General features: G+C 42.1%; 2 protein-coding genes across 5 annotated transcripts in view; one reads left to right on the plus strand and one right to left on the minus strand.

The window, feature by feature from the left end:
• Positions 1 to 28: 28 nt before the first annotated feature.
• aldob (aldolase b, fructose-bisphosphate) lies at positions 29 to 4,125 on the minus strand. The gene is made up of 9 exons (XM_042075549.1): positions 3,972 to 4,125; positions 3,050 to 3,162; positions 2,668 to 2,879; positions 2,501 to 2,555; positions 2,240 to 2,400; positions 1,924 to 2,007; positions 1,485 to 1,659; positions 779 to 978; positions 29 to 276 (listed from the first exon to the last, which is right to left on the minus strand). Exons 2-9 carry the CDS (start codon positions 3,159 to 3,161, stop codon positions 181 to 183), a joined length of 1,095 nt encoding a protein of 364 aa, XP_041931483.1. The 5' UTR covers position 3,162; positions 3,972 to 4,125; the 3' UTR covers positions 29 to 180.
• Positions 4,126 to 7,058: 2,933 nt separating this feature from the next.
• rmnd5b (required for meiotic nuclear division 5 homolog B) overlaps positions 7,059 to 11,160 on the plus strand; it is an 11,524-nt gene continuing 7,422 nt past the window's right edge. For 2 of the 4 annotated variants that reach the window (XM_042074673.1, XM_042074676.1), the window contains exons 1-5: positions 7,059 to 7,186; positions 8,666 to 8,843; positions 9,126 to 9,268; positions 9,582 to 9,719; positions 9,987 to 10,087. In XM_042074673.1, coding sequence (XP_041930607.1) covers positions 8,705 to 8,843; positions 9,126 to 9,268; positions 9,582 to 9,719; positions 9,987 to 10,087 — 521 coding nt within the window. In that variant the 5' untranslated portion in view covers positions 7,059 to 7,186; positions 8,666 to 8,704. Of the gene's footprint in view, positions 7,187 to 7,242; positions 7,441 to 7,507; positions 8,311 to 8,665; positions 8,844 to 9,125; positions 9,269 to 9,581; positions 9,720 to 9,986; positions 10,088 to 11,160 lie in introns of those variants that run through there. The other 2 variants (XM_042074675.1, XM_042074674.1) reach the window with 2 other exon arrangements.

The raw sequence follows: 11,160 nt of genomic DNA on the forward strand, positions 1-11,160 counted from the left end.
TTTGATAGTGCATGTAATGAGACAAAGATGGGATAGAAAAGTTTTTTTTATTTTTTATTATTCGTTTCTCTTTTTGTTTAGGGATGGGGGGGTATGTGGGCAGAGGTTGGTTCACATTTCGCTGTTCACCAGGCTTGTAAACCTAGCTGCAATCCAGTGAATCAAGTATGGTGCAATAGTTTAGTAGACGTAGCTGGCTGTGTAGAGGGACTGCGTGGAAGACTGGTCAGCCTGGCCCGAGGGCTTGTACTCGCCCTTTGAGGCTAGTCCGTTAATCTGAAAGGGACACAAAGCCTTTTATTCAGAAACAAAAGCATTTTGAAGGATTTAAAACCCATCATTTCTCATGCATAGAACTTTTGAAAGGCAGATATTTAGGAACGGCAAAAGCAGTGTCTATTCTACCAAATTGTGAGCCTACAAGGATGCTGCAAATTAAACTAAAATGGCTGTACTACAGGAGATTATACATTCATTGGCCTCCCAATTTAAAGACCATCTCCAGTGAAAATTAGACTTAAGGGGTCATAACCTGCTCAAGTCCATCTTTTAAATGGTGGATAAAGTACAAACTCTAAAATCTAATAAATAATGAGACAAAAAACTATGTCATTTTAGCACCATGAGCAAGATCTTAAGCACAAACATTGGTGGGTTCGCTCAGTGCTCCCACACGTAATAGCTTATACACACACACACACACACAAGACAGTGTTCATTAAATGACTTGTTTCCATTCAAGCCTCTGGTCATTTCTTTGCTGTTCCTGCGAGCTCACCTTGGCGCGGGAGGTGAAGGCATCCTGTGCGGCCTGCTTGTTTGCAGCCTGGCCCTTCCAGGCTGCGAGGGCGGAGGCCTGGAGGGCGCGGCCGTAGGAGAAGGTCAGCTTCCAGGGCCGGTCCAGGGGCACCTGGTTGATGGCGCTCAGGTGGACGGAGGCCTCCTCCTCGCTCTGGCCTCCTGACAGGAAGCAGATGCCTGCAGAAGACACAAAGAGGGCACAAATGAGGACTGAACTAAATAAACAAACATCCAATGTCTGGCTTTGGAATCCAATGGCTGGCCTTGGACAAATTGTGGACAGGATGGGGGGGGGGGTGATCACAACTAGACTCCAACCAAATGTTGAGTGAATCCTCAGATCACCAGATAAATAAATGTGGAGTCGTACTACTTATCAAACTGACAAAGCCATCTTTATGCTGCAGGTAATCAAGGCCGACCAGTGACGGGGGTGATTAATTACACCCATTCTAAAGCTTAAACCTTGCCTGACAATGATGTCTGGTTTTCCATCCTCTGATCGTAGTCATATAACTTGACGTTTAGGGTTCTGATTGGCTTTGCCGTCCAGGAGAATCACCTCATTATATTGCAAGGCAGGTCGTTACAAAAATCAGCAAACCCCTTTATCTCCACTGCCATAAAACTCGCCCCAGCAGGTTAAAGTGCAGTTTGAGGACGGCCATCGCCATGCTACCCACCAGGCACAGCAGCAGGAACAGTGCGTCTGAGGGCAGTGACTGTTGCCATGGCAACTTCCTGTGGCGTGAACTTCTTGGGGCAGGAGTGTCCGGGCATGACCATGTTGGGCTTGAGCAGGGTGCCCTCCAGGTACACATGGTGGTCTGACAGGGCCTTGTACACAGCAGCCAGAACCTGAGGAACACATAGTGAATAAAGTCAAAATACAATCCAGGCTAACAATTAACAAGAATCAGCACTTAGCTGATCCCATCTTAACCAATTTTTTGGCCTCTAACATTTCCTCAACAGTACAATTTTTATCCTTACCATCCATGCAAACAATTGATAATGTAATCAGTACTAAGTTGATCGTATCTTCCCATCCCATTTACTGGCTCTTCATTACAATTTTATCAGTGGTTAATCAGTAATCATCTCCTGCAAGGGCAAGCTTACCTTCTCTGTGACATACTGGCACCTCTGCAGATCGTGGTCACCGTCAGGCAGGATCTCTGGCTCCACAATGGGCACAAGACCGTTCTAAAAGGAGCAAAAAAAAAAAAGTCACCAACATGCACTATGCATCACATAAATCTATTGAGTAACTGAGTAACAGTGACCCAAGACCTAGTCACGCTAAATAATAATACTTGAATTGATAAGCATTTCATTAAAAACACCTCACTCAGTACTTTAAATATGAATGACAAGTTATGAGGTCAAAGAATTCATGTTGGCAAAAGGAACAAACAAAAAAAACCTAGAGACAGACCTGTTGGCAGATGCTGGCGTATCTGGCGAGGACATTGGCATTCTCAGCGATGCTGAGAGCAGATGGGCAGCCGTTTGAGATCTTGAGTACGCAGCGCCACTTGGCGAAGTCTGCGCCATCTTTCTTGTACTGAGCGCAACGTTCACCCAGACCGTCAAGTCCTGACGGGGTAAAAAACCCATTTGCATCACGACATGTTGGGTCTAGAAATCATGATTCTGTGTACTGCAAAGATTGCAAGACATGACCGAAAAGGCTCACCTTGTGTGGTTGTCTCTCCGTCTGTTCCATTCAAACCTGCTGTGCCTTTGTCTACCTGTAGTTATGAATGAAGTTGTGATGTCTAACTAATGTCAAACTAATTAAAGAAAAAAACATTTTAAAAAGAATATGAAAGTCAAATAGTGTGTAGCAGTAGGGGTGTCTACCTTGATGCCAACAACGATGCCTTTATCTTTGATGACCTGAGGAAAGAGGACACCCTTGTCAGACTTCTGGTACAACGTTTCATGGAAGAAGATGACCCCACCCACACACTGAGAGATAGATGGGTCAACGGAGAAGAGGAGGTCACGGAAGTAGCGTCGGTTCTCCTCTGTGTTCTCCACGTTGATCTTCTGAAGACGCTTGCCCATGGTACCTAGGACAATACAAATTTTAAAAAAAGTGAGTGGACCAAGAGATTACAGCATTAGCACAACTGCGATAACACAAATACAATTCCCCGACAGAAATAAGCAAGGACCACTAAAATGTAAATTAGGTAATGGCAAACACCCAAGAGGCCCAATAGCTGGTCGATGCCCTTACCTGTGGACTCATCAGCAGCAAGGATGCCCTTTCCAGGAGCTACAATCCGCTGAGCAATGGAAGCCAGCTCCTTCTTTTGCTCCGGAGAGAGGGATGGGTACTGATGAGTCATCCTGTGGAAGACATGGAGCGGTCAGTGATCAACACTGGAAATCCAATCTCACCTGCATGCACGCCCAAACGCCTATAGATCTGCATTGTGTCTAGTACTCATTCACGGTGACCTCTGCCCTACACGCCCCGCACCCCTCTTCTCTGCAGTTTGTAAATATTTGGCTTGTCTCTTCAGTTGAACTTCAATCCATTGGTTGATAATTTTTCGCTACCCTCTCAGTAAATGACACCACAGTTCAGAGAGGGCGCTCAAGACTGAAGGCCAATTGCACAGCGCCTTATCGTCCATGCAAGAGGCAGAATATATATCCAAGCCTAACAAAGACTGATAAGTGTACGCGTCGAGAATCCTGAGAATGCAATATGGCAGGTAGTTGTTGCACGAGAGGCCTACGCCCACGTACGCACACGGAGATGCAATTCAATACTCGAAAAAAACTTCCCTATCTGGCTTCAGGTTATATGCTACTCAAAGAACAAGCTCACAAGGAAAACGAAATTCATATAAAAACCTGGAGCCATTCAGTCAGCTAAATAAGTTTATATTCCAATTAAGCATTATAAAAGTATTAGATGCACGACTGTTTTCACAAATTTCTTAAAATCCAATATACCTCTCGCATATCAGTTAACGTGGGAATTCTAAGCACGAGTTAGCCAAGTTAGCCACGGGCTTTCCAGTTATGAATCTTGCTGCATACATCCATACATCGAATTTCACATTAGATTGATAGATCAAGAGCAAACATCAACGCACAAAAACAACTTTCTTTCAACAAGACAACACATGATAGGAAGAAGCCCTTACTTGAGTTTCGGTGGAAAATGGGTACCTTTGACCAAAGTTACTGAACAGGTAGGTGTCTTCCCCTACTTATGCCACAATTAACCGACTGGGACTGAGCGAGTGATAGTGCGACGTATTTATATGCATCCCACCGGATGGCGACAACAAGGAATGATGTGGCACGGGCGTGCGCCAGGTCCAGTAATATGATTGGATACCAGAGCGAAACGAGGGGTGTGATATCCATCACGCCCGAGTTTGTGTGAACTTTGTATCTTGTCCAAAATAAAAAAAATTGACCCCAAACATCCCCACCGATGGAAACAGAGACCACACTGTATTCATATCAGCATGTGTTTTGTGGTACAATGATGCAGATAATGTGGTCAAAACTTATCAAGCGAGTTCCTCTGGTCACCACAGATATTTCACTCAAGGCGATTCTATGCTAAAAGGACTAAAACATGTCAATTTATGGAATTGACAGGTTGTTAAACATAATTATTTCAGAGCCTTTGTGGTGCGATCCATAGCTTACTTGTACATCTTCATTGCCCCCACCACCCAGATTGAAAAGAGTTGGTAAAATATCATATTACAGATGTTCTGCAAAAAGAAGTTGATTTCTAACCAGTGTGTTCATTCCTGAATTGCTTCTTTGTGGTCTTCTGCATGCATGTAGGCCATTTTACAGTAAGATAAATTTATTGTGTCTTGTGATTTATCATCTTCGAAGTGAATAGGACCTACATTTGTACTTGATATGAGATTTACACGATCTTATCTCTATATGGTTTAACCTGTTAAATGCCTTTTTTCTCTCCTTGCCTTCCTGTTCCTCATGGAGTTAGGCCCATGGATTAGGCCTCAGTGCCAATACTTTTTTAGCCTATGATGCAATATTAAAACACATCAAATTAAAATTACTTTATTTTCCTAATTATGGAAAAAGCTTTTGCAGCAAATGCTTAACTTTAAATCCCTAATGCAGAAAAACAAAGCTAGTCCAAAGGAATATACTGTACAGACAAAAAATACCCTAGCACAAATCCTAAAAGATTAGCCTACATGCATCTGCTAAAGATGTCAAGAAGACAAAGGATTGATTTGGACTAACAATAGTGGGGATGGCACATCAATAAGTTCAACAAACACAATGCTCAATCAAATGCACAGTCAAAATGTGATGAGGCAAGAGGACTCTGGCACTGACGCACATGATATTTGCTGCAACGCACAAAAGAAGAGCTTACTTAAGATGGACCTTGAGCTAGAGGGCAACGGTCTCTCTCACAAATCTGACCACAGTCCATAGCCAGAGGTCCTACTCTCACGCAGTGAGCACAAGGCTTAGGTCTGGAAAGGCCTGACCGACTAAACCTAGCCTGTCAACATCTGAGGCTGAGCCGCCTTCCTTGTCTTTCAGGTTTAACTTAAACTAGATTGTTGTGCTTATCTACACTGCCTGCAGAAATGGTCATCATTCGTAGACAGTCCTGAGAAAAACAGCAAGGGAGCATAAACCCAACATATTTAAATGACTTTAATCCAGTGACCCTGTGTACTGTAGATCAGTATGTGGACAACACAGACACTCTGTTGTGGGGGTTCGGCCTATATGCAGCCTGTTGTCTTTTTACCTCATTAATGCATCAGAGGGATATTTACTCCGGTGTCTTTTTTGCATTTATCACCATTGTCTGACCTTGTATGTTAGGCCAGAGGTTCCCAAACTGTTCAGCCCGCGACCCCCAAAATAACAGTGCCATGACTTGTGACCCCCACTATCCCTGGAGATGGTAAACGTATACAAACATTGTGCACAACAGCGCACATACGCACTAATAGGCCTATCGAAATACAAGCATAATACCAAGAACATAACAGCCTAACAACCATAATATTATTTATCATTTCACAAGTAATAATATAATTTATTCAATAATTTTATTAGAAGTATACAAACATATCACATCAGTAGTCTGTAGTAATAGTAGTTTTCATCTAGTGATGAAAAATGTCAAAACGTCAAAAGACCAATGGTTAGCCTATAGGCCTACTGTTTTTATGTAACTTTATTGTAAGTGGCTTTAGACAAAAGTGTCTGCCAAGAAACAAACATAAACATATATGCATGTATGTTCGTATGAAGGCTATGCACAGTATGTATGTATGTGTACTGTATGTATATATGTAGGTAGATATCTACCTATCTATCTAGGCTTTCTATCTACTTATCTATGTATTTGTTTATTTATTTATTTACTTACCAGCCACCATCTTCTGACCTTGCATGTTAATTATCTGCTTACAGTAAAACCCTATTTTAGCACTAAAGCCGACGTGCTTAAGACGTCCAACATTGTCACCAATTCAATTCAATTCAAGGTAGCTTTATTGGCATGACAAATATTTCTTTGCATTGCCAAAGCAGGACATCAAACAATACAATACAGAACATACGATAGATAAGACGTTTATACATATAAACGTGTGGGTGTGTGTGTGTGTGTGTGTGTGTTTGTGCTGAAAATGGTAGGTATTTCATGTGTATAGTGTGTATGGTGTCTAATCACTGTCCCTCGCTCTATGGCATTCAGTGACATATTTAGCAGCAAGAGCTGCTGTCTGTCCTTGCTGTCCAAGTAAGACAGGCAGTACTTCCAGTTCTCCCAGGTTTCGGAACTCCGGGATTAGGTTGGTAAATTTATCGAAGTAGGTATCTCTAATTAGTTCATATTTCTTACATTGAAGAAGAAAGTGCACCTCCGTCTCAACCTCACCTGTCGTACAGTGACCACAGACTCTTTGCTCTCTTGGCAACCATGACTTTCTTAGTCTGCCTTTTTCTGTGGCTAGGCTGTGGTCACTGAGTCTGTATTTAGTCAGGATCTGTCTCTGCTTTATATCTCTGACAGTAGAGAGATATTCTTTTAATTCATATTTAGATTTTATGGACCGATAACATTCTAGTTTGTTTTGTTTTTTTGTTTCATTATGCATCTCTCCTGGACAATCTGGAGAGGTCTTTGAGAGTACACAGGCTTACAACATGGATGGAACAATGGAACACTTAAAACTTTATCATGAAACCTTCATTTCCATCCTTTACAGTAGGTGGCAGCATTGTAACTAATATTTGGAGGGCTCCCCTGCCTCTAAACCCCAAAAGGAGAGTAAAGGACAAATTCGCATAGCTTCGAGGGACGTCTGGTGGAGAGGTGCTGTCACAACAGGCAAGTACATTGTGTTTTGTTTTGTTTTCAGTTAAAATTAAGTGTACAGTATGTCATTCGGAATAAAGAGAGTTGCTCCCATTTTAAACTCGAACAATTCGAAGCATTAGTCATATATTTAGACAGTGGCTTAAATTATTTCACATCACGGACCTAGCTAGCCAGCTTGTTCGCTTCCCTGTGCTTGATGGTTTTAGCTCTGCTATCTGCTAGGTATATTCTGAATGCAGTTAGCCTTGGACCTTACTGGTTAGGTTTGTAGCAATGCTCCCTGTATTTACTTAGCAGCTATATTGTTTACACTCACTTTGGGGAATTGTGGAATCATTTTTAGCTGTACTCCCTCGTGTTTACGTACGATACAGTATATTAAACTCATATGTTGCATCAATGTATAGGCAATGTATGTCGCTCAGTAAATGTCTTAGCCTGTGCTTATCTGTGTTTATGCTGTCTGATTAAAACCTAGCGTTAGCCTGCGTTGCTAGCTAATATTTTGTCCTGACATAGCTAGCGCGCTAGCCAATTCATTGCGGATAGTTTAATATATTTGGCTAGTTCTTCTTTCAAGAGTTTATTAATAGTTTCACAATACCGATGTGAAATACGGTCAGAAATATGTTTGTCAAATTCTTGCAGTTGCTCTCTAATAGAGTAATTAAGATGGTTTAGCCCAAGCTAGCAGTGTGTCGATTCAGTTTGTTCTATGACATGCCTTCTGGGCCTAGCTAGCTGTTTGAGCTAACGTTACATTGAATACATTGGTATGTTTTTTTGAGACTTGGGATAAGTTGCCAGCGCCATAAATGGAGAGGTTTCTAAGAACATTGCGCTGTTAACACATGATAACTTGTTAGTTATTTTTAAAAGACTTTAGTAGATGGTGATCTAAATGTGTCCAACTAGGTGACAGCATGTTTGTGTAATGTTACTTGCAAGCCATGTTCTCTAGTAAACAATGAGTTTCTGTGCGACTAGGAGACTTGTTCAGTCCAGTTGGCAAGGCAGAAATGCACGTCTTGTAAGAACATGACCGCAACACGAGTTAAAACTAATCATAAACACATTACAGCTGGTGTGGTTTCCATAGGCCTACTGAAAATCCCTATGCAAGCAAAAAAGAGGTTTGTCAGTGGTCTAGTCAAGTTTTGTTTCCATCATCTTATTGCAAATTTAAGTGAAGGCATTCAGAACCACTGTAGCATAAAAAGTAAAGTTGTTTTTCAACCTCTTCAAATCATTTTAAAGTTGTGAGGGTGTCAGACCTAATCTGTTATCATGTTAGTTTACCCAAGTTGAATAAGTGTTGACTACATTGTGTAGCTTATGAATGCAGGGCTTGTATATTTTATAGATAGTGGTTGTCTTATCACGTGTTGTAAATCCCACCTCTGTCATATAGTATGTATAGTATGTAGTATGCTGTATGCACCTGTCCCATATTGATGATGCAATTGATGTACACACCCTGTGTTTTAGGTGGATGAGCAGTGTGAATGTGTGGCCTGCCTTAGCGTGATGGAGCAGTGTGCCTGCGTTGAGCGGGAGCTGGAGAAGGTTCTCCACCGCTTCATGACGTACAGCCACCAGTCCGAGGAGCGTCTGGACGAGTTGCTGAGGAACGTCTGCGAGCTGCGCAGTCAGCTGGTCGCCTTTGGTAAGGCCTTGATGTTAATGGACAGAGATACCGCGAGAAGAAAGACTTAAACTTGGCTATGCAATGATGTACAGCCAGTGTTTCATCTGGTAGAGGGGAAACTTGAGTTGGAAAAATATGGGGGCTGACAATTTCCACCCTCAGAATAATGTTCTATGTCTTGAAATAAGTTCATACTTATTATATAATAAGAATAACATTCAATAAGAATATGGATTGTGAGCCTGTATTATACTTGTAAAGTTTACCTGTTGTGATTTAACTTCTGATTCGATCTTTCAGGTGTGCAAGATGCAGACTTGTCCGTCTTTTCTCAAACAATGACCCAATGCTGCAAGGAAATCAAAGAGACAGTGCAGATGCTGGCGTCTAAACACAAGGACATACATGGCAGTGTGTCCAAAGTGGGCAAGGCTATTGATAGGGTGAGTATTTATTTGTTTTATTTTTTTTCTGGGTGGCGGGGGAGGGGGGGGGGGGGGGGGGGGCGGCAAGGACAAGGTGTATAACTACACCTCAGACACCTCAGATGAAATGGCCTTTTCTAGACTGGATGAATAGTATGTACTCTAGGATATTTCTTTCATATTTTAGTTGGGAATTATGGCTTAAAAAGCTTAAAAGGGGGCGAAGGGGTCATAATGATTGAAATTGCACACATATGGCTAAGCCATGGGACAAGGGATGGACAGTAAAATTGTGAAGTAGGAAGCCTTCTATTTGTTGTTTGTTTTGCAGAATTTTGATGCAGAGGTGAGTGCGGTAGTTGCTGAAACCGTGTGGGATACGCCAGAGAGACAGAAGTACCTCAGTGAAACCATTGTAGAACACCTCTATCGACAAGGAATGCTCAACGTCGCTGAAGATTTATGCCAGGTACTGTAGTGTTGCTTAAAATACATTACAAATGGGCACATAAGACAGAACTCATTAAAGCGTTCTCCCAGTAAGAACGTGACTTTTAGAAGTGCTAGCCAAAAGTAGTTTAGGATTGAGCACCTTTTATACATGTCATACCTTGGAGGAACCTGTTAGTCAGTCCTGGCTATCTTTCAAGTTAAATCTTAACAACCGCTGTCCGCAAATATTGTCTACCTGATCTCAAGGCATTTTCTCTTGTGCCATTTTTGTTATGTTTTGCAGGAGTCTGGTGTGGTTATCGATATGAGTATGAAGCAACCCTTTCTTGAACTGAATCGAATCCTGGAGGCTTTGCGGACGCAGGATCTCCGGCCCGCTCTAGAGTGAGTTCACTTTGCTCTTTTATGTTTAAACTGCAGGCCAGTAGCCTGGTTTTCAGGCTCCCGACTTATTTTCTCTTCGTGAAGAGAGTCTGGCCTTTCACGATTGGGAAACATTTTTAAACCTAGCACCTCAACGGGCGTAGACTTTGTGGTAACTTTGGTTAGGCTGGACCGGTGATTTCAATCACATTGATCAGGGATGGCTATGACTTCCTACTTTGTCTATCCTTTACAAACTGATAATAAACCGCATCGGCAGTCAGAAAACAATGTATTTAGGCCTACCCTTTCTGTATATAAATTTACACATTCCTCCTACTGCAATGTTTTTTAAGTTTGTAGGCGTTGCTACTTCCGTTTACCACAGCCATTTTGCAACTAACATCAACCCCACTCATGCCTGATTGGCCAAGAAACGTTAGTGTATTGTAGGTGCCAGACTAGTATCTCAGTGAAATGAAAATGAGGGGCAGGGAAAAGTGACTTGAGACAGCCTAAGGCCTGGGATATAATTGCTTTTCTACGAAGCGTTTGCATACACAACCGGCTGCATGAACGAAACCTTGCTTCATTACTACGAGGCCCCTACATGTGTTAGTGGAGGTCCTCACTTGAGGGCAGAGCACATAATTCAGACCTGGAGTTGTAAATAAAACTGATCTTGCATGCTTGTTTACAGTCACGTATTGCGCCTATACCATCGCCCCTTAACGTCCATGTAAATACTGCATCTCGAGCACACGTTGCATTAATGTTTGAGAATGTGCACGACCCACAGGATGCAAGATGCAGGATAACGTATGGCAGTCATGATGTGTACACTTATGCTTTGTTAAAAGCAAGTATATCCCAGGACAAGTGTGTCAGAGCCACGTCTTAGTGAAAACATCGTTGGTGTTTACAGTGCACTGGCATGTTCTGAAGTAGTTGAATTGCCCATTTGACTTGCACTAACTAGGACTCACAGATGAGATTTGATAAGGTCTTTTCCTGTTGCAACTACTTCCCAAATCAGTTTGCTAGCATTTGCTGACATAAACATGGTATTTCATATTTACTTTATGTATGTTTTC

This window comes from Alosa sapidissima, chromosome 20 (assembly GCF_018492685.1).
Source record: "Alosa sapidissima isolate fAloSap1 chromosome 20, fAloSap1.pri, whole genome shotgun sequence".
In the NCBI taxonomy this organism is placed as follows: domain Eukaryota; kingdom Metazoa; phylum Chordata; class Actinopteri; order Clupeiformes; family Clupeidae; genus Alosa; species Alosa sapidissima.

What these genes read in the sequence shown, in the direction of transcription:
- aldob (XM_042075549.1), bottom strand. Translation starts at nt 3,161, where the DNA reads ATGACTCATCAGTACCCATCCCTCTCTCCGGAGCAAAAGAAGGAGCTG. An exon ending in ACGCCAGCATCTGCCAACAG is followed by an intron (nt 2,008 to 2,239) that starts GTCTGTCTCTAG and finishes TGCTCCTTTTAG; the next exon opens with AACGGTCTTGTGCCCATTGT. An exon ending in TGTTCCTGCTGCTGTGCCTG is followed by an intron (nt 979 to 1,484) that starts GTGGGTAGCATG and finishes TGTCTTCTGCAG; the next exon opens with GCATCTGCTTCCTGTCAGGA.